The sequence below is a fragment of the Medicago sativa genome, chromosome 6 (genome assembly GCF_051527215.1).
Source record: "Medicago sativa cultivar Bolivia chromosome 6, Bolivia_mono, whole genome shotgun sequence".
In the NCBI taxonomy this organism is placed as follows: domain Eukaryota; kingdom Viridiplantae; phylum Streptophyta; class Magnoliopsida; order Fabales; family Fabaceae; genus Medicago; species Medicago sativa.
The window spans coordinates 7544130-7567305 of NC_140754.1; the positions used below are offsets into that span (position 1 = coordinate 7544130).

The window sequence follows — 23176 nt, forward strand, 5'->3', positions numbered from 1 at the left end:
AATAAATTATGATATGTGTGAATTTGATGACACAAAAATTAGAAATGATAAAATGATGATTTTATCATATTTATTGATGACTATGAATTTTGGAAAATAAAATTGATATGCTTGAATGTTCAATTTTTATAACAAAAATTGAAATTTTTAGAGTACCCAAGTCTAAGAACAAAAATTCTAATTAAGAAATTTTTGAAGAAAAGACAATCCAACTTGTCTTATTTTTGAACTTGGGATTGTCTGAACTATGTTTGGATTCTGGACCCCGAGAGTTGAACTCACTAGTAGAGCCTATGAATGTGTATTCATCGGGTATGCGATAAATAACGAAACAATAGGTTTTATGACCTAAATGTTAAAGTGATCATAGAATTTAAAAGATGTCGATTTCTATGTAAATGTTTACCCCTTTAACTAAAGAATAGTGGGGGCACTAGTGGGGGCAAAATAAATTCCCTTCTAAAAATTAAGAACTAGTGGGGGCACTATATCTAATCATATTCATGTAATTAGAAATAGTTATTAAAACATCATACGAGATGTTATAGAACCTCAAGGAGGTAAGAAAGCTAAAATTGCTAAAGAGTATGAACTTGGTTTATACATTGGAAGAAGATTCATTAAGCCTTAAAGAAGTTATATCCTCATTGGATGCTGAATTATGGCAAAAAGCAATAAACGATGAAATGAATTTTCTAGAGTCTAACAAAACATGACACTTAGTTGACTTGTCTCATAGTTGCAAAACCAATCGGTTGTATTTGGATTTCGGAAAAAGAAACTAAAACCTGATGGTACGGTTGATGAATACAAGACCATCCTTGTAGTCAAAGAGAAAAATATAGACTTCTTCGATACTCATTCACCAGTCACTAGAATCATATCCATGAAAGTACTAGTCCCTTTAGGTGCTGTTCGTAACTCGATAGTGCTCCAAATAGATGTGAAAGTTGCCTTTTTTTATGGTGAACTAGAAGAAGAAATCTATATGAAACAACCTGAATGTGTTTGATGAAAGTATATTTTTGCATCAAACAAGATAAGTATTTTTGTATCGTCTCCACAGGGAATAGTGCGTTATCAATGACAGTTTAACATCATTATCATTCAAAGTATTAAGAGTACTTGTTTGTTTGAATTGAAATGTAACTAACTAAACTAATTGCAAAAAGTAAAAGTTGAGATAAATAAGGATTGAAACTTGTTAGGAGTAGCGTTCCTTAACCAAGCGTCACACGTAACCTAATGATCCATACGAATTCTAGCTTTGTAAACAACATTATCACAATCAATTCTAAACTACCCTTCGTGTCCAAAGTGATATAATTATTTCTAAGTTATCGTTTAAACATTCGTGTCCAAATCCCTTAAACGATAACAAAGTCGATCGGATAACTTAATCGACCGTGTCCAGCCTGATTAAGCATCCGAAAACATTTCACTCTTGATTATGGTGATTATCACAAGATTAACAAAGATGTCAAAGAAGTTAACCTAAGATATATTGCTACTCTAGCTCTAGATTCAAGAGTTTGTGTCCAAATCATCTTGAATCTTATTGAAAGCATTAACACAAGAATAACAACAATATTGAATATAAATTGCTAGAATCATATATTGCAAGATCAAAAGGTTACATGTTTAGCAAAGATCAAGTACCTCTCATCCCAACAAAGGGTATTTAGCTACTCATCATCATGGAAGCCATGCAAGGATGGATTGAAAAGGAAGGATTCATTACACTTGTGATGTCTCAACAAAGAAATAAAGATCCAACTTCCAAAATCACTCTCACTCTATATGATCTACCTTATTTCTCCCTATGATATGTCTACCTATGAAAACTATATGAAAAACTAAGATAGAAACTAACTTAATATCTAGAAAAGAGAGAAAATGAGCTTTTATACAAATCTGCAAAAGTCAATTTCGCCTGGCAGAATATTGCTCGCCATGGCGAGCTCAGTTTTCTTCACCAATGGGATTCTGCCACGTCACCAAAAATCAGATCAAACCGCCTTTCTTCGCCTTTTGCCTCGCCAGAACTTCGCCTGGCGAAATTTCTCGCCATGGCCATCTCAGTGGCGAAGTGGCCTGGTGCTCTCTGGAAGTCCTCGCCATGGCGAGCTGGCCTTTGCCCAAATTTGTTGTTTTTGCACTTGCTTGATGTTTGGACACTCAATTCCTGCACAAATGGGTAGAGTAAGATGACTAAAGCGTAAAAGGTCAAAATTTCACTTTTCTCTCGGCTTTTCCCTGGATAACTTGTGAAACAAGTAACAAACGTGCCATAAATAAACATTAAAAGTACTACTTCCTGGCACTTATCAAATTCTCCCCAACTTAACTCTTTGTTTGTCCTCAAACAAAATATCAAAAACATAACAAGCTACGCCAAGACACAAGTAAGAAAGACTTTGAAAGCTTTTACAGATGAATGATTTGACAAAAATGCGCGGGCAAGTCTGAAGCTTCCGACTTATCTAGCAATCCACTGCAAATGTGAAATGAGTTCTAAACACAAAGTACATGTCAAATAGCTCAAAACAATAATATATTTATTTACGAACCACACCTAACACACTTCTATGAAAGTAGATAAACATTTGAAATCAAAAGAATGAGGATTATGAACACACATCCGGCAATCAAGTTAACATTCCAATCAAGTTATGTGTCCATCCAAAAATCGTTTCAAAAGGCATAAAAACATGGATCAAAAGGTCTTTGACGGTTATAATTTGGCTTGGCTACAAAAGAAATGTCATATGTGGGGCAATTGAAATCAAAAAGCCTATCAAAGAGGAACATTCCTTGTATCAACCATTAAAATTCACAATCTTTCCTACCAATCATTACAAACCCTTGGTGCTTAAACATGAAGCACTTTGATCTTGACAACTTATTTTCTTTTTGGATTTTTCTTTCTTTTTTTTCTTTTTCTTTTCATGTACACATTGTTTTTCTTTTCTATTTGTATTTACAACAACATGTTGTCTTGATCAACGATAAATTTACACCATTGTACTTGACATAAGATTTACATCTACCTTCTCTTCCCAACTTGAATCAAAATACACCCTATTTGATTGTTCCTTTACTCTAAGGCAAAAGGGACAAATAACATTGAAATTTTAGGGTTCAACAATTAAAAACATATCAGAGTCCTAAAGTGCGTCAAGAATGAACTGAATTTTGAAAAATTTAAAGGCAACTTCATCAAGCATTGTGCTTATGAATTGACAGTTCATAATTGATGACTCCGATTCATTTGGCTCAAGTGGGTTAGCAAATACTCGCTCTTCTCACAAGGTAGGCTATTTGTGGTCAAGTAAGTTTCACTCATAAACAAAAATGTGCCTTGATCACTTCCATGCCTTCACACAATTTAAAACAATTATTGGATTTAACATAACACAAACGAGTTAAACAATGAAAGCCGGTCTCCTTGCATATGTACAAAAATTTGAGGTTTCCTCACTTTAGGCTAGTACTACGTGGTTCACAAACAAATAAATTATTGTAAAGAACTAAATTACATGAAATTTGTGCCAAGTACCCGTTTCACATTCAAGTAAAAATCTAGAAAAACCGGAAACTTGTACCTTGGCTATGCGCTTTAATCACAACAATGAATCATTATCAATCATCTGAGATATGCTCACTTTGGCTATCTTTCAAGCACATTGCAATTTGAAGTTTTGAGCATTTTTTTAATTTCTTTCAAACAAGCAATAGTAATAACCAAAATAAACTTCCACAAATTTTTAAAAATAGCTCAAAATGAAGTACATCCACAAAAATAAAATAACACAATACGTTACTAAAACAATACTAACAACCCGTAATTAAACACATTGTCTAAAACAATAACACAATACATAATCCCATAGTACGGAACAATACATAACTCAAAACATCACTACTAAAGTCATACATAACAAAGTAAACATCAACAGAAGCAAATAGTTCAAAGAGTAATTATCAAAAAGCAATAAAAGATGAGTTCTAGAAATAAGGAATTGACTGAAAGCATCTTCAAATGTTCTCAATTCAGATGTGCTTTCAAGTTCTGCTCCCTAAAACTCCTCCTCTTCGTAACTCTGAGTGTCTTCACTAGAATTTGTTGCACTCACCACCTCATCCGGATCATGTAAATCTGCCCCACCCTGATCATCATCAGCTGGATCATCAATATGCATATCTGAAGAACCACCCCCTCCATAGACAAATGGCCTGTCCCCAGGCCAAGCACAATAAGCCTGAAAAGCCTCTGGGAAAGGAACCTGATGGTCTGCCACCTGTGGGTAACCGGCATGTAGCTGCATCCGGTACATAGAGTCATGCAATGAAGTCATCGCCCTCTTGTTAGCATCCAGGTAGTCCCAAGTGTAAGTAAAACACTGCCTCTGAGCTGGGTCCATGTGTGAGAAATCATCAGCTGATGTTGGAGCTTGAGGTTGGTGCGATGAGGAAGCTCCGGTACCTTTCTTACCCTTTTTCTCTTTGTCACTGTGCCTTGCAATGATAGCATCAGTGATTGGATTCTGCAGCTCCTCATGGACATGGCTAGGGATTCTAATGCGGAGGCTAATGATCAACCCCATTATCAATCCAGGAAAGGCTAAAGGGACCCTATCCTTGTTGCTTAAAGCAACATCTTTAAGTTCTTCAGCAATGATGCGGGCAATGTCAACCGGTTGATCGGTGAGAATGTAGTACAAGAGGGGTGGGATATCTATGGTGCAAGTGGAGAGGTGACTTTTGGGTTTGACATTAAACAAGATCAGTTTCAAGAGGGTTTGAGCAATGGGGGTCATGTTACACTTCTTCACTGTATCCCTCCCGGTCACACTCTTCTCATACCCCTTCCCCGGTTGTAGAATTGTTTCTTGAATGGCTGAGTGATCCCAATTCCCTTTGTTTTGTTGGATGTGGAAGGGACACAGCTCATCTGGGGTCTTGAGTTTGTACGGTTTCCCAAGGTAATCATTGATGCCTTCACGATCAAAGGTGATCTCCCTGCCCCTTACCATGGTTGTAAAGCTAAAACCCTCTCCTTCTAGAGGCATGGCGTTCGCATAGAACTCACGCACAATTTCAGTGTTGAGTTGAGGGTGTGGGGCAACCAGTTTCTCCCATTTTCTCTTTTGAATGATGGCAGCCAACACTTTGTATTTCCCTTGAGCTGAGATTTGGAACTGCTTGTCATGCCAAATCTTTCGGCTGCAGAGTTCCTGAAACCTTTCCTGATGGTCAGCACTAAAGAACCTGTGCTCGTCATATGGCCTTGAAGCTTCAACAGTTTCAGATTGTTTCCTTTTTCCCCTAGCGGAAGCAGATGCTTTTTGTGAATTTTTAGGTGCCATACCTGTTAAAAACAAAGCCAGGAAACCCATACAATTCACTGGACAAAAGATTAGAAAGAATTACAGTCAAAGCAGAATAAAAAAAAAATTCTGGGTCCAGTGAATTTCGCCAGGCGAAGGCTGAGCTCGCCATGGCGAAATTGGTTAAAATTTTCTGGGTTTTTTTAAGAACACCTCGCCATGGCGAGGTGAATGGCGAGCGTACCCAGATTTTGAAATTCAACCTATTTCTCAAAAAAAATCAACAGCTCTCCCTTGTTTCTTCCTATTGCATGATTGTTCTAACTAAAATCAACAATTTTCGACCCTAATCATGACTAAGAGATGAATTAAATCAAAGTTTTGTCACAACAACCCTTTTTATGCGAAAATTTACAACACTAGGGTTAGAGATTCAAAGTTGTGATTTGAGTGTGAAATGAACACAGATATTACTTTGATTTTCGTTCATCTCTGTTACTTAAGGATTAAAAACTACAATAAGAGAGAATCAACATTGTTCTTGTCTTCTAACCTAGGGTTTGTTCTTAGAACATGCAATTTACAATAAGCAATGAAACAAATGAATCACAAACCTGTTGTTCAGAGTAAATCAAATGCAGATTTGATGCAAAATTGAAAGCTTGACTTGATATTACTTGAATGGAATTTGTGTGGACAATTTCTTTGTAAGTTTAGGGTTTGGAAGAGAGGAAAATGGGTTAGTGGAGAGAGAGGAAAAAGAAACCGAAATTTTTGAGATAATGAGGGTTAATGGGTGGTTGGGAGGAGTTATGGTGAGTTAGTGGCATGGGAAAACGTAACTGCCATTTTGGCATTTTCGCCAGGCGGAGGCTTAGCTCGCCATGGCGAGGTTTCTGGTAAGCAGGTCAAATGACCTGTAAATTTCGCCAGGCGAAGGCTGAGCTCGCCATGGCGAACTTGAAAATTTCAAACCCGAATTTTTTTTTTCTTAGGTTGCTTTTGTTTTGGATTGACTTTGTTATGCAAATGACTCTAAACCCTATTATGCATTAAAACACTAAATAGACTCACAAAATTGGGTTGCCTCCCAACAAGCGCTTGTTTAACGTCGTTAGCTCGACGCCTTTTTCGTAGGGTGGCCAAAATGAAACGGATAGCACATCATCTTTCGAAACCCTACGGTTTGGTAGGAATTCCATGAACTTTAGGAACAATAAACTTGGAGTCCATGACCTCCCTAGCTTTGGTTTGAACAAGGCGTTAATTTCATCAATGACTCGATCGATTTCTACCTTGTTCATCTTCTTCCCTCTTGTTACCATTAAATCTTCCTTGATTAGTAACCGTTCCTTTTTCTCAACCACCGTTGCTTCTTCAATATCAACAATTGTAACTACCTCATTTTGAACAACAACTTCTTCAACAATCTCTCCGACTCTCTCAAACATGTTTGGAATATTTTCTTGTTCTCCAAGAGTGGATTGATTGTTGGCTTGGTTATCCATGATTTGTGCTTGAATCAACCCAATTTGAAGTGATAAAGTCTTCAATCTTTGATTGGTATCTTGCATGTTTATCATGGATTGTTGCATGAAGATATTCAAAGTATTTTCTATCACCTTGTATCTCTCATCTTCATAAGAATGTTGCTGATACTGAGGATAGGATTCATACTCGGGTGGAGTATAGAAGTTGAAGTAACCATGATCAGCCATGATTTTGGCTAGGTGGTGATCCTAAAACGGAAACGACTAACAAGAAACTTTTCTTTGTTTATCAACAAGGGGTTAGTACAAACAACTATCAAATAAAGAAAAAATATTTACGGATTATATACAAATGCTTAAAACAATAAATCAATCGTTCTATCTATGATAACTAAACACCATTCCCCGGCAACGGCGCCATTTTGATGAAAGTATATTTTTGCATCAAACAAGATAAGTATTTTTGTATCGTCTCCACAGGGAATAGTGCGTTATCAATGACAGTTTAACATCATTATCATTCAAAGTATTAAGAGTACTTGTTTGTTTGAATTGAAATGTAACTAACTAAACTAATTGCAAAAAGTAAAAGTTGAGATAAATAAGGATTGAAACTTGTTAGGAGTAGCGTTCCTTAACCAAGCGTCACACGTAACCTAATGATCCATACGAATTCTAGCTTTGTAAACAACATTATCACAATCAATTCTAAACTACCCTTCGTGTCCAAAGTGATATAATTATTTCTAAGTTATCGTTTAAACATTCGTGTCCAAATCCCTTAAACGATAACAAAGTCGATCGGATAACTTAATCGACCGTGTCCAGCCTGATTAAGCATCCGAAAACATTTCACTCTTGATTATGGTGATTATCACAAGATTAACAAAGATGTCAAAGAAGTTAACCTAAGATATATTGCTACTCTAGCTCTAGATTCAAGAGTTTGTGTCCAAATCATCTTGAATCTTATTGAAAGCATTAACACAAGAATAACAACAATATTGAATATAAATTGCTAGAATCATATATTGCAAGATCAAAAGGTTACATGTTTAGCAAAGATCAAGTACCTCTCATCCCAACAAAGGGTATTTAGCTACTCATCATCATGGAAGCCATGCAAGGATGGATTGAAAAGGAAGGATTCATTACACTTGTGATGTCTCAACAAAGAAATAAAGATCCAACTTCCAAAATCACTCTCACTCTATATGATCTACCTTATTTCTCCCTATGATATGTCTACCTATGAAAACTATATGAAAAACTAAGATAGAAACTAACTTAATATCTAGAAAAGAGAGAAAATGAGCTTTTATACAAATCTGCAAAAGTCAATTTCGCCTGGCAGAATATTGCTCGCCATGGCGAGCTCAGTTTTCTTCACCAATGGGATTCTGCCACGTCACCAAAAATCAGATCAAATCGCCTTTCTTCGCCTTTTGCCTCGCCAGAACTTCGCCTGGCGAAATTTCTCGCCATGGCCATCTCAGTGGCGAAGTGGCCTGGTGCTCTCTGGAAGTCCTCGCCATTCAGCTCGCCTTTGGCTCGCCATGGCGAGCTGGCCTTTGCCCAAATTTGTTGTTTTTGCACTTGCTTGATGTTTGGACACTCAATTCCTGCACAAATGGGTCGAGTAAGATGACTAAAGCGTAAAAGGTCAAAATTTCACTTTTCTCTCGGCTTTTCCCTGGATAACTTGTGAAACAAGTAACAAACGTGCCATAAATAAACATTAAAAGTACTACTTCCTGGCACTTATCAGTGTTACGATTCATGGACAAGAAAACAAAGTCTGTAAGTTAGATAATTCTTTGTGAGGTCTAAAATAAACTCTTAAGGAATGACATGAAAAATTTGGCATTCTAATACTATCGAATGAGTATAAAGTGAATGAAAGTGACAAATAATATTTGCACGATCATATGTCTCTATGAAGACGACTTACTCATATTTGGTTTAAAGATTCATGTTATGAATTATGTGAAATCATTGTTTATCAACAACATTGATAAGAAAGACCTAGATAAAGTTGAAGTAATTCTCGGTTTCAAGATTACTAGATCAGAAAAGAGAACCTTTTTGATAAATCTCACAAAGTTGTAATTATTTGACCGTAAACTTGCAATCATATATTATGATCCAAGTGTTAGAACACTTGAGATGGAGTTAGAAAATCAGAATATGTGAGGATCATTGACAGTACTTAGGTATGCCATTGAATGTATTAGATCCGACATTGCTGATGTCGTGAAACTCTTGTGCAAGTTTACTAGTATACAAATGAGAAGCATTGACATGCTATTGAAAGAGTCATGAGGTGCCTTAAGAAGACTATGACTCTAAGATTAAATTATGAGGAGTAATCTTTTGTACTTGAATGGTACAAGATACAAAATAGAACATCCTTCAGATGAGTCTTAAAGTGACCAGTGACTGCATATTGAGCATCATTGGAGGAGTTATTTGTTGAAACAAATGATATTGACTCAGTCTATTATGGAATGAATCTGAGATGAGAACACTATAGAAAACTAGTGAAGAAAGCAAGTTGATAAGATGCTTGCTAGGTGAGAACCCTTAGTGGGTATAACTGTTTCCAGAAGTGTTAATTCATTGTGATAGTACTGCAGCTATTACAAAAATTGAGAATCGTTAGTACAATGGAAAGAGACGATAATTAAGGAACGAACACATAAAGGGTTAGAGAGCTAGCTACTCTCAAAGGGAATGGTTAAAGTAGATCATGTATGTACTGATAAAGAATTAGTCAATCCTTTGACTAAAGGAATTACTATAAAGAAAGTCCTAAACACATCCAGTAGGATGGGACTGATGCCCAAAGGAAGTCACAAGAAATAGGTTCAATGGGTAATAACAAGTCATGAGTGATAGAACATGCTATGAGAAAATTAAGAAAACATGAATCCTGCAGCGACAGAAGGATGAGATAATAGAAACTCTTAATGAGATCTATACTCTATGTTGAGTGGAGTACATAGCTACAGGAGTACTCTTGATAGACTCACCTATACGAATGTGGAACTGAGACCGGTTTCTATGAGATTCGGGGCAGAATACCTAGAGCGTTCGTTAAACCGGGATACACGTGCAAGGCCATAAACGCACGGGCTTTTAGAATACATCTTAGAAAAGGTTTGTGTGCGGATTCTATGTCTGAGATAGAGTTCAATGCTGTAAGCAACTCTTGTTAAATCGGAATATTATCCGCTATGCAAAGGTTCAAGTTGTTGGCGACACCTTTGATTACTAGCAAATCTTATGGAGACGTTTTTGACGTTATTTCTCAAACCATTTTTTAAATTCAAGTGGGGGATTTTTGGAACATGTGTGGAAATTGAGTAAAAAGATTAAACACAAATTCTCATGTTGGGTAGAACTAGTGTTGTGCGAATTGAAAAAAGTGGTAGTCCCACATCGGATGGAACACACACATTAGTAGTGTTTATATAGCGGGGGTGTACCTCTAATAGGGGTACATAATTATGTGAACGAAGCAAGCACTTGAGAAAAAATATATATTGATATATATTTTATTATTTGGAAATGATAAATTAAATAATTAATTTAATCATTGTTAGAAAGTGTTTTCTTAGTCCCCAAGTTTTGCTAAAATATTGTGGAACGCGATCTAGAATATTTTGGAACACAATCTGAAATATTTTGCTAGGCAATCTAATATATTTTATTGCATGGTCTGAAATATATTTTGGTACATAATATAATATATTTTTGTACTCAATATAATATATTTTGGTACTCAATTGAGATATTTTTGTACTAGATCTAATATGTGAATTACTTAATCACAAAGTAATGTATTACTTGCTCCCAAAGTTTCTCACTTATTAGTTGTGAATTTTCTCTTTAAATAGAGAGCTCACACAGTGTATTCTACACACCAAAGAGTTTCATTGAGTTGTCGGGAACTCTTTCTCTCTTCTCCCTTTTTTGACTTGTGTTGACGAGTCTTTCATCTCTTCTCCCTCCTTCAACTTGTTTAACAAGTCCTTCTCCTTTTTCTACTCCTTTCTGTCCCTTCGGAATTAAGAGGGTTATTAAGACCATAGTCCCTTTTTCGGTTTAATGTCCCTTCGGTATTAAGAATGGTCTTAAAAACATAGTCCCTTCGGTAATATATGTCCCTTCGGAATAAAGAATACTTTTAAGATCATAGTCCCTATTTGGAATAATGTCCCGTCAGAATCAAGAATGATCTTAACGGTATATAAATATTATAACAATATTTTTCTATTTGAGGAGTAATGGTGGTAACACCATATTTGAGTGGTCATAGTACCATATTGATAGTTTGGAGAACTTAAAGGTTAGAATGGTGGAAACACCATATTTGAGTGGTCTTAGCACCATAATAGAATGGTAATAATATCATATTAAAGTGGTTTCAGTATTAAAGGGTGGTCTTAGTACCATATTTGAAGGTGTAATTCTCGAACGATTTTCTACGGTGCAGTAGTTAACCGCACAGTTGTAGCTGAGCTTGTTTTATCCTGAAGGCGGCGTGGTTGATAGTCTACCTTGCACAATTTTGGGTAGTGCCACGAAACGTCTTAAAGAGAGCGACCTGGTCGTAACTCAACCTAATAACAACTTCGGTAGATAATAGAATTTGGAAATCCAAATACAATAGTTTGGAAATCCAAATAACCACTACTAGAAATCTTGCATTTTGCTAGGGAACAATGCCAGGAGCTTCAACTCCTGGCAAATTTGCCAGGGGTAATGCCAGGGAAACCCCCTGGCAAATTGCAATTTCAGAGCGGACCAACAGCCAGGAGCAGGCCCCTGGCTAATTGCAGCAACCCCTGGCAAATTTTAGGCGGGAAAATTTGGTTCAAATTGGGGGACAAGTTTGCAGTGTTGCAGCGCCTAAAGTCAAGGGAATCTCAAAAAATTTTACTAAATTATGAAAAGCTGACATGCCAGGGGCTTAACCCCTGGCAAAATGCACAATCTCGTGGCAAAATGCTGACAACTTTTTGGTAGCTCTGTGGCCTACGTAGGAAGCATGGAGACCGAGCCTTGCCAGGGGTAGCTCCTGGCATTGCTCCTGGCAAATTGTATATCTACAATTTTGTAAATAACTTCACCGTTTCATTCATTCATTGGAGATTCATTTTTTACACTTAGAAAAAATGGCAACATTTCAACCTTATAACACTTAGAAAAAAAATTGTTCTTTTCCATCTTCATTAAACTTATTTCATTAGGTATAACTCTTTTGACTTGTTATAATTTCATGTTTATATTTTTTGATTGCTTATTTACTTATTTTTTTTCACTTATTTAATTTGCAACAGTGTCCAAGTTTATTGCCTCCTGTTGTTCCCTTGCCAACCTTGTTGCTGTTTGGATCTGTTCTACCATCAAGTTTCAACAAGTTAGTAGTTTTTCTACTTATAAATACTATTGATATGGATGATGTTATAATTTTTGCATGTTCAAGTTTTTTTTGTCAACTATATTTCAATTTTTTTGTAATAAAATTTTTAAAGAAAAAATTTCTAAGGAAAAAGATGTTAAAATTAGGAAAAAAAATTGTGTAATTTTTTTATGATGATGATGTTGGATATTATTTATTGGTTATCTAATGTAAAAAAAAAACAAATTTTTAATGTTTATTTTGGAATATTTATGCTACTGTTAAGAAATATATATATTCTTACATGATGTGTCAAATTATTTTTGCAATATCTATATTTGTGCTGATTTTCTTTTGAAGAAATTAATGTTGTTGAATATATGATTTATTTTCGCTGATGTCTATATATATAGATTAGTAGGAATAATTTTGTTTTTGAAGATGAAATAATTTTTAACTACACACTACTTCTTAAGTAAAGAAATTTGTTTATTAAAATCATTTCCGCTTTAAAAAAATTACCGCGTCAAGAAATTTAGCGCAATTTAGATTAGTTAGTAAAAATAATAATTTAGTTAGTAATATGATTTGCGCATAAAGAAATTTAGTGCAATTTATGTTAGTTAGTACAAAAACAACATTAAGTAATATTTTAATATGTGAACTTTATAGTTTAAGTACTAATCTTTAAATATGTGAATGTTATAGTTGAACGTGACAAAGATGGAGTATTATCAGTATTATCGTAGTTGGATGTATGACAGAACGTTTCCAGGAAGAAGAGGATTAAAACCCCATTTTGTCGAAGGAGTTCACGGATTTATTTCATGGGCATGGGGACAACAAGTTTGTCAAAATGAGGGAGGGATAAGATGTCCTTGTCTTAAATGTGTGTGTAGATATATAAAGACTGACCCCAATGAAGTGAAGAAACACTTGGAAAAAGTTGGATTTATGCCTGATTATTGGGTTTGGATTTATAACGGTGAACAATTTCAAAATTTTGGGGCGGGAGTCAATGCGCAAGCTTCAAGTAGTGGAATAAATGTGGATGACAATGAGCAATTCAACATGATGAATGATATGGTCGCTGATGCTTTAGGTGTGGAATTGTCTTACAATGATGATGTTGAAGATGAACAAGGTGAAGAACCCCCAAATGAGCAAGCCCAGAGATTTTACCAGTTGTTGAATGAATGTAATGTCCCACTGTTTGAAGGGTGCACGCAATCAAAGTTATCAATGTGTGTGAGACTTTTAGCTCATAAGGCAAATTATGGTGTTGCTGATAAAGGTGTGGATGAAATTACGGAGATGTTGTTGGATGTGACTCCTTTTAAAGATAATTTGCCAGCAACTTATTATGACGCTGAGAGGTTGGTGATGAAATTGGGATTAAAAGTTGATAAGATTGATTGTTGCATAAACGAAATTGGAACATCTAATTTTCATAGGTCTAGTTGGTTTAGGACATGAGTTTCTTTAGCATCACGAAATCAAGTTGTTTCTCATTTCATCTTATGGTGCATGTGTTAATGTAGAATACTCATGTTGGTATGTGAATACATAAGGTGGTATAGAAATTCAATACATTGAAATAAATGGTTACATCCTGCCATGACATATTCCCTTAAAGCTTCCACTTCACATTTTGTCTATAGTTTTTGTACTCCAATTCCATCATTTTGCAGTGTTGTTGTTTGATTGAACATGCTCGTAATATGTAAATTAAAATTCTGCTTGTGTTGCAACGTATTGTGTTTATTTTCCTCTCAACTGTTACAGTTAACGACAAACATGCTAATAATCTCTAGTCAGATGCTTTTCCTGTTTTTTTATCAAATTTTCTGTTGGCCTTATGTTTTGCTGTGTCTCTGAAGTATGAATTAGTCTAGTCATTCAACAAACTGGTTTGTGGGTTGTTTTTGAACATCAAGGGCGGTACAGAAATGCTATGGTAGTCTGTTTTGCCTTTTCTCTATTGCTTTAAATTTGACATAATTTCTGCATGAAAAATTGAAAGTGATTGCTTTTTAATGTTAGCTAACATTGTAAATATATATTGTCTAAATATACTCATGACATTTGAATATCGTTTTGTTTCCTGATGATTCTCTTCTAGGAACCAATATACTTTTGTAAGTATAAATTTGAAGGCTGGTCAATAGGCTTTTCAAGGTATGAGAGTATCTTTTTGGTGTTGCTGTATATGCTTCTTAAAAGTATGATTTAGTCTTGGTGAATGAATAATTTGTCCTTTCTGTTTCCTTGGGGTACTGATAATTGGTTCTTGACTTTTTATGTTTCATATCAATCAACCACCATAAGATCATCCTAGAAATATCACGTACTTACCAAACACATATCTCTCCTAGTAATAGGATTCCGGATATTCCTGATTGTACAATCCTAAAATGACTTAGTAGCATGTTTCACATATGTCAATACACAATTTTTGATCTTTAATACTTGTTATCATCTATTAGCAAAAATTATAGAAAAAAGATAATATTTTGAAAATACACATTGAGACAAATCCACATCTTATATGAAAACATTTGTCTTTACATATTAGTAGGAAATAGAGTCAATGTATGTTATGTGAATGTTATATATATCAAACAAGACCGGTCATTTTAGGATGAAAGAAGTACTTTTTCTAATTGTACACTAATACTTGCATTATGAAAATGTTAATACATCAATACTTGATAAGAGTAATTTTGCAAAAGTATTATTATTTCTCTTTCATTTATATATTATGGTAATGTGTTTATTTTACTTTCAACTTAGAAAATATCAAATACCATGTAGTATTTTTTTTATTGAAAAATAGTATTTTTAGTATACTGCAGTATGTTAATATTGCCCCCACAATCTAAATTTTCTGGCTCCGCTACTGTTTTTGTTATTGATAAATATCTAGGAATGCCTCTGAAAAATAATGGAAAGAGCAAGGGCAACAAAAGGAAGCGGTATAATACTCATGTTGTGGACGCAACAACAGAAGCTAGATTAAACCCCATGCCTGTCATTTCTACTGCAACTTCTAACCAGGGATCATCTGGGTCCTCCCAGACTAGTGTAGCTGCTCCTGCTATGGGTTCTTCTCCTCCCACTTTCATGTGCCCTCCAGTACATCCAGGATATTATGGCACCATACCTCCTTTTGGGACCACCTTCACTCCGAGCTATCATTTCCCACCATATTCAGTCCCACCACAAAACCTTACCTTTCCCCAACAACAACAAATCCCTCCACAACCTAACCCACCACAACCCCAACAACAACAAAACCCACCACAACCCCAACAAGAAAATGTGGTCGAAGAGGATGGTGCAAACCAAATGAATGGCGGTGGAGAGCTGGTTCCTGTTGATGATGTTTTCCCGGATTATCCGAAAGATTCTCTTGGTCGATACATCTTAAAGCCTAGTGGAAACTCGTAAGTATTATCATATTATCAATTTCAAATATTTTATGTATATTTTAAGTTATAGTAATGTATTTCGTTTAATCATTTGTCAATATGTTTTCAGTCTAATTGACCAAATGATGAATGTTTTAAATCAGTGAGACCTCAAACACTGATTTGAGTTCTATGAATATTTTATTTGAATAGGAAGATTTGATGCCTTATATAAGCATTAATGTTGCCTCCTTTGTTTTTTCTTCAACTTTCGATATCTTTTATTTGTTTTGTTATTTTTTTCATCAATGTAGCTTGTGATTGAAACTATATATATGGTTCTGAAATCCAAGTTTTTCTTGCATTTGTTGAAAATTTTGAACTAGGACAGTCTGAGGCTAATTAAATTCATTTTCAACAACATAGTATTTTGTTTTTATATTTAAGTGTGTGTGATTTCTGTATCTGTATTCATTTTCAACAGTATAGTATCTGTTTGGTTCAAATTTGATCAAGTGATTGTTTAGGGTATATTTGTATTTCTTGCGTTCTAAGAAAGTTATTGATTATATTCATTCATCTTCATCATAGCAGAAGCCTTACGGTCCTAGCCAAGTTAGTGGAGAATTTTTCATTAAATTCATTTTTATTCCCAACAATTGACTAAATCTTTTCTAGATGTTCCTTCATAAGTATGTGTTGCTATTTTCTTCTCTTGCTATTTTCATTAAATTGTGTGTTGCCTTGTTATTTTTAATTATGAATTTTAATTGTTTCAGCTTTTTGCCTTGCAAACCGGCTGCCGAAGCTATCAGATCCATCATTCATAACTGCTATCATCACTTTTGGAAGACATATGGTGATGTAGATGATAATGAGAAAGACCGCTGGTTTAGGCTCTTTGAGGTTACTTCAAATCTATATCATAATTTTTATTTTATTTCATATGTACAATTGTTATAGTATCCTAATTTTGTTTAATATGTTATAATGCAGTGTAAGTGTTCTTGGGAAGCTGGGTATCAAGATATAATGCGGCGTAATTTTCATATTAGAGCTGCTGCCCGTTTTTCAGATTTACTTAGAAGAGCCCGTATTCGTTTTGCGGAGACAAAAAAGCGGCCACATTGGATTGGCCCGCCTATCTTTGATGAATTGGTTAAGTACTGGTCGACTCAAGAGTTCAAGGAAAAATCAGAGAAAGCAAAGAAGAACCGGGCGTCGGAAAATGGAGGATGCATTCACACTGGTGGTTGCTTGAGCAACGGAGAGCATGCTGAGCGTTTGGTAAAAATTATTAAATTTTATTTATTTTTCAATATCATATTTAAATTTGATTGCTTTAAGTCACTACTACTAAATTTATGCATTTGACCATAAAATTTAATGTTTAATTAATTCATAATTTTATTTGTTGTGACAAATAGGCTTGGAGGTTACGTCGGGATCCGTATATTAACGAGCTTCACGACGAAACACACAAAAATAGTTCCGGCCAATACTGTGATGAGCGTGCTAAGAGAGTGCAGGTAACATTGACTGTTTAAAAAGAAACTTATCCTGCAAGTCTAGACCCTTAATTAACTTGTTTATCCAAATAGAGCTTTTATGTCTGCAAAAATCAGTATGCTGTTGTTCCATATAGTTGTGCCCTGTGGATGTGTTGGTTTGTGAATATGCGAAAATAGCTATTGATATGTGAATGTGAGTTAACTAACTTGGTATGGAGTTGTTTTTCTGCTGATGAAAAGAGAAATGTTAAAAGTTCTTGTGACTGTGAAGTCCCAATGCATGTAGTAATAAATTGAGTACTGCTAGTCTGCTGCACTTTGGATGAATTTATTTGGTCTTATTTCTCCATCTTATACTACTTTGGCTGTCTCATTTTCTGATTTCAAACCATGTTAGCACTGAAAATTGTGATGCAAAAGTCATGTTCCTTTGGGTGTTAAACTGAAATTGAGATTGCCATTTCTGTCACGACTAGCCTAATTGTATTGAATTAATTACCATAGCTGGCAGAGAATTCTGATTACGTAGAATTTATTTGTTTACTGCATCAGTACACTCTTTAGGCAGATAAACTACATATGCTCATGCAATATAAATAGGTGTGAATGATGCATACACATTGAATACTCCAGCTGTGTCCTTAAATATTTTGTTATTATTTGAACAGGAGGAGTATGACCGGCAGCTTGCCGAGGCAATTTCTCACGGGTCTACTATTGATCACTCTTTGACCTTCAGAACTTGGAAAAAAGTTGCTGGAGACAAGAAGAAGGGAAAGCTATACGGTCTTGGTAACTTAGCTGCTAACTACCGGAAGGGTAGTGTTGCATCAACCTTAAGACTAACCCTCAATCATGGTGAAGGATCTTCCCAGCAGCCTGAGCTGACGCCAGAGATGCGGGAGCTTATTCACAGAATGACACAAGAGCAATTAACGCAACAGATGGCGAGTCAAGCGTCCGTTATACAAGATTTGCTTAACCGTCAAAGATCATACGAGGAGCAGCTGGCTCAGTTTAGGCAAGCACAGGCTCAGCATCCCTCCCACACTAGTGCGCCGCTTTTAAGTCCCAATGTCGACCCTTATCCCGTAGATGAGGAGGATGATGTGGATGATGATGAGGATTGAAGTTTTATGGCTTTATCTATTTAATTTCTAGGTCTGTAATATTTGGGGAAGTTTCTTATACTTCCCGGCACAATTTCTGCTGTTTTGATACTTTTGGTGTGTAGTATTTGGCACAATTTTAATTTCAATGCTGCTAGACAATATTATATATTTTATGTGTGCTATTACTTTAATTGCCAATAATTTTTATTATTAAAACAATTTATAAAAAAAGCAATTTAAAAACGTTTATTTTAAATATTTTAATAATTAAATAATAATTAAATTGAATTAATTTTCGAATAAAAAATTTAAATTCTTTTTAAAAATTATTTTAATTAATAAATTTTAAAATTTTGATTTTTATAACATAAAAAACGTTCTTTTTTATATAATTCGTACACAATTTGCCAGGGGTTAACCCCTGGCAAAGCTCCTGACATGTTTCTGAAAAGGACTGACGTGACACTGACACAGGCTGCATTGACCAGAATGCGTCAGAAAAGCATGTGTTCTTTTGGACACATTTTGCCAGGGGTTATGCCAGGGCATTTGCCAGGAGGGAATTTGCCAGGAGCTAAAGCCCTGGCATGTTCATTTGCGATGGGTGTATTTGCTAGTGATTCTGCTCCTGGCAAAGCTCCTGGCAAACGTCCATTTGCCAGGGCTTTTTGCATTTTGACAGGGCTTCTGCCCCTGGCAAACTGCAACATTTCTTGTAGTGAACAACAGTTGTGTGTTTACCCTTCAACCATTCCTAATAAAAAAATAAAAAAAGATTAATAAAAACTTCCTTCATCCCTTATATATAGACCCCTCTGTTCACTTCACAATTCACAACACTTTTTCTCTCTCTCTCTCCCCTCTTATCATATTGAGTTTTTATTCAAGAAATAAAAAAAAAAAAAAACTCTAAATTTCTCTATTTTCATCCTCGAAACACTTGTGTTATCCTAAATGCACATGTGACCAGGAATATGGACAAAGATACAAAACTAAAGCACTTAAATACCAAACAAGTGATATATGCATTATGTTTGGAAAAATGTATTCTTGTTATCATTAAAAAATTTGTTGCTGGTGTAATATTATCAAATAGTCTCCTTTCTGTGCTGCATTTGACACGATCTTGGAGGTTGCATGACCCAGGTAATTGAATATATGCACTGCTATTTCATTTGTGAGACTCATGTTAGATAGCCTGCTAATGGATAAAAATCTAGCTCGGTTGTGATCATAAACATGAACCTATTCAATATTTTATGAACAATGAACAACCTGTCATTAATTTTTTTTTACTAATGTTATTTTTTCCTCCTTAGGTATCCTATTAATTTAAGACCAAATTTATGTTCATTTTGTAAGTGTTTTTTGAATTCTTCTTAGTTAACTTAAAATACCATGGTTTACTTTACCAAAAGAAAAAATATAAGAAATACCATGGTTTTCCAGAATCCATAATTTAATCGCTACTAAAATGATTGTAGATTTTAAAATGGATCCTACATATTTTGATGGCTGTTAACTTTTGAAAACCGTAAATTTTGTGTATTTGAGGAATATTCAATATGCAGTTGGATCTTAATCTATGCGGTACTTACACATGCAGATGGAATTTTTGGTGTTCATAATTTACATGCAGTTGCCTGAATCATTCTTATTAACAATTGAAAATGATTTGAAAAATGGTTTGGTTCCTTGCGTTTTTCGGCGCTTGTACGGCTTATAATGTGTTTCTAATATACATTATAGAGTTGTTTCCGACATGTGTGAGGAACACAACAACTTCATTGGTGAGACAAGTGATTGTGTTTGGTTGCATATTCTGTCCCTTTTTGATATCTGCTGGGAGGAAAAATAATATTTTCTCTTATGGTGTGTTTGGAGTTGTTATCATGTTGTCCAATTTCACATTGCTGTGTTTGCCAGAGACTCAAGGGATTGTTCTTTGTATTCAACATTCTTGGACAAACAAGAGAGGTCATGACTCATTAAGTATATGACATAAAAGAAATGCAGATCATGGATTTAACATATAGTATTTGACATAAAAAATGTACGTATAAATCAAACATAAAGTTCATTTGAAATAGAGAAATCTCATTGTACTTTGTTTAATCAAAAGAGAAAAGAAAGTCCAATTAGGTAAATGATCCTAAAACCAGTACGATATTGGAAAAGTTTTTTTTTTTTAATAATTGGTATTGGAAAAGTTGATAACATGAATCTCTTCTTAGAAAAGTTTTATAATTTTTCAAAAGTTTTTTACCAATTTCATGTATGAGTACAAAAGTTTTATAATTTTTTATCAAGTTTATTAATGAATGTCATATTTTCTTAGAAAATTATTGTGCAGGTAGAAAGTTGGATATGCATGAGAGAAAAATGTTAATGGTGTGAGGTTGGAAAACTTTATCGTGGTGACGTCAATGTCAATGTCTATTACTACTGATTCATCAATTCTGATTCATCAATGTCTAGTACTCCCTCCGTCCCGGAATAACTGACTCATTTTCTAAAAAAAAGTGTCCCAAAATAACTGACCCATTTCAATTTTCAATACAACTTTCATTATTCCCAATACAATATAACACTAAATAATACTACTTTTATCATTCCCAATACAATATATTCCACTTTCCCCTTTATTTATACACTTTTCTTAATCTATGTGAAATGAGCCAAGGGGTCAGATAAATTGAGACGGATTTTGGAACACCAAGGGTGATGTCAATGTCTAGTACTATAGGTCCACCTCATATGGGTACTATTATTATTCTCATATTTGCTACCAAACTAATATTTTGTTGGTGATGAGTACCAAAGATAATCAACTCACTCGAAAATGAATATTTTAAATTTGTATACAATAGCTTGTTATTGTGTGCTTTAGTTGTGTATCTTTGTCCATATTATTGTGTGCTTTTGGTCATGAACACCTGTTTTCTTAAAAATGGTACATATCACAACAACATAGAAAATAGATAAGTTCTATAGTGTACTAAAGAAAAATGTCATCATATTCAAATTAAATGGGTTATAATGTGATTTATTGATCGTACGGTAGAAATGATTCTTGTGCATGGAGCAAGACTGGTTTTTTTTATTTTGTGTTAATCAAGATTGTCAGACTCACAAGTTTACATAAACTCGAAAAAAGTATGTAGACCTCGTATGAGTCTATGAAAAATTAAAATTGACTTTAAAAAATATGTATGTGACACATAAATGACATATATCTATACTATATATAAAGAAAACTATCTCTTTCAGCACTTTTGGGTTGGATTTTTCTTTCCAAAACTACCATCAATTTTCAATTCAAATAACACATGTAACAAAAAGATAAGAATATAAATTTAAATACTAAAATAAAAGTGTAACAAACACAAATCTTTAGTTTTTTTTCTTTATCATTTAAAAAGTGGAACAAACTAGACAAGTTTATCTATACTTACATTTGCATTATTCCAATTATACCCTTAAACAACAATTTTTTCTATAATAAAGATTGTTGTTGGTGTCATTAAAAAACAAAAGAATTTAGATTATATTTTTTTGTTATATTGTTGGTCTCATTGAAATAAATAACCATGATTAGTTTGGTTTGTTATAACGTGAAAGCAACTAACATTTATATTTTTAGTTTTAATCAAAATCAAAATGTAATAAAAAAAAGTTGTTCATAATTTTCAAACGTTATCACAAAAATAAAAGCGGAAAGACAGACACGTAAGTGCCCATCTTTTCGCTAGTATTTATAATAGAACACCGATTAACATAAAAATTAAAATATCTAATTCCATAACAAACTTTTAACAAAAAAAAAAAACTCCATATTAAAGCAAGCAAAGTCAAAAAGTAAGTAGATAAGATCGTTGTTCCTTCCTAATTGGATACTATATATAACAAAAAAATCATAAAACATGTATGTTAATGGCTTCAAATAATCAAACATCATGTTTAGTCTTGTTCAGCATTAAAATCACCACCAACGTCATTGTCACCAACATTCTGACCAACATCATCAAACTCAATCTAAGATAAAACACGTTATTCATCATTTCAAAAAAAAATTGTAACCCAACTTGGATTATTTTAATCTCCACCTAATTCAACATTGCCACCACAACCACTTTGCACATCATTATTAGCAACATCAGCGTCCATAATATATTGATACACAACAAGAGAACGTTGCCGGTGACAGAAGAAGAAATTGTCGTCGACGAAGATGAGGGTGACTTTAATTCTTCTATCTTTAGTGAGAGTGAGATCGAAAAAGGAAAGAGCATTCTAGATTTTTTGCTGTCAAGTTTTGTTTAGTTTGAGCTTTCTTGGGTTTAAAAAAAAAACTAATGGACTCATAAACTCTTCATGGACTCGCGAGTCTATGCGAGTCTGTACGAGTCTACCTCAAAAATTATTCTATGTGCGATTCCACTTGTTTTTGTTTTCTAAACTCTTACGAGTCTACTCGCGAGTTTGACAACCATGGTGTTAACCCTTTGGTTCCCAGAAAAATAAGTCATGGTAATCCAGAATTTTACTGTGAGATAAATATAACTTGACCACAATTATTTTAGCAGGAATCGAAATCGGATTTTTTCAAACGATTCCTTCTCCAATAGAGTTTATTAACCACTTAAATTAAATTACTTGATTCATCGAAAGAGCTATTTTACTTGTGACAAAACTTAGAAATATATCTTTAACTCCTGCCTAGAAAAAGAAAAAAAACATCACTTCACCCCTTATATATTTCTCCTTCGCTCATTCACAATTCACACAATCACACACTATTCTTCTTCTCTTTTACTCTCTCTCTCCGTCTATTAACTTCCTCTGATCCTCTCCCTTCTCTTTTTCATCAAACTCAATTTTTATTCAAGAAATACTAGTCACTTCCTCATAGCAAA

General features: G+C 34.4%; 2 protein-coding genes, 1 long non-coding RNA gene and 1 other non-coding gene across 5 annotated transcripts; all 4 read left to right on the forward strand.

Moving 5' to 3' along the window:
• The first annotated feature begins 12657 nt into the window (after positions 1-12657).
• LOC146912474 (uncharacterized) lies at positions 12658-13703 on the forward strand. Its single transcript, XM_085720733.1, has one exon. It carries the CDS (start codon positions 12951-12953, stop codon positions 13701-13703), a length of 753 nt encoding a protein of 250 aa, XP_085576859.1. The 5' UTR covers positions 12658-12950.
• A 490-nt stretch (positions 13704-14193) lies between these two features.
• LOC146912475 (uncharacterized) lies at positions 14194-18428 on the forward strand. 2 transcript variants are annotated; one of them, XM_085720609.1, is made up of 7 exons: positions 14194-14405; positions 15154-15673; positions 16417-16543; positions 16634-16924; positions 17065-17166; positions 17817-17830; positions 18023-18428. In XM_085720609.1, the coding sequence occupies exons 2-7, from the start codon at positions 15156-15158 to the stop codon at positions 18276-18278; spliced, it is 1308 nt and encodes a 435-aa protein (XP_085576735.1). In that variant the 5' UTR covers positions 14194-14405; positions 15154-15155; the 3' UTR covers positions 18279-18428. The 2 variants fall into 2 exon arrangements, with proteins under 2 accessions (XP_085576735.1, XP_085576734.1); XM_085720608.1 differs by having other exon boundaries at positions 17817-18428.
• Positions 15788-15863, forward strand: LOC146912476 (small nucleolar RNA snoR64a). The gene has a single exon (XR_015016981.1). It is a non-coding gene; the product is annotated as a small nucleolar RNA snoR64a (small nucleolar RNA).
• Positions 18429-18675: 247 nt separating the features above from the next.
• LOC146912477 (uncharacterized) lies at positions 18676-21812 on the forward strand. Its single transcript, XR_015016513.1, has 2 exons — positions 18676-19406; positions 19867-21812. It is a non-coding gene; the product is annotated as an uncharacterized LOC146912477 (long non-coding RNA).
• Positions 21813-23176: the final 1364 nt, after the last annotated feature.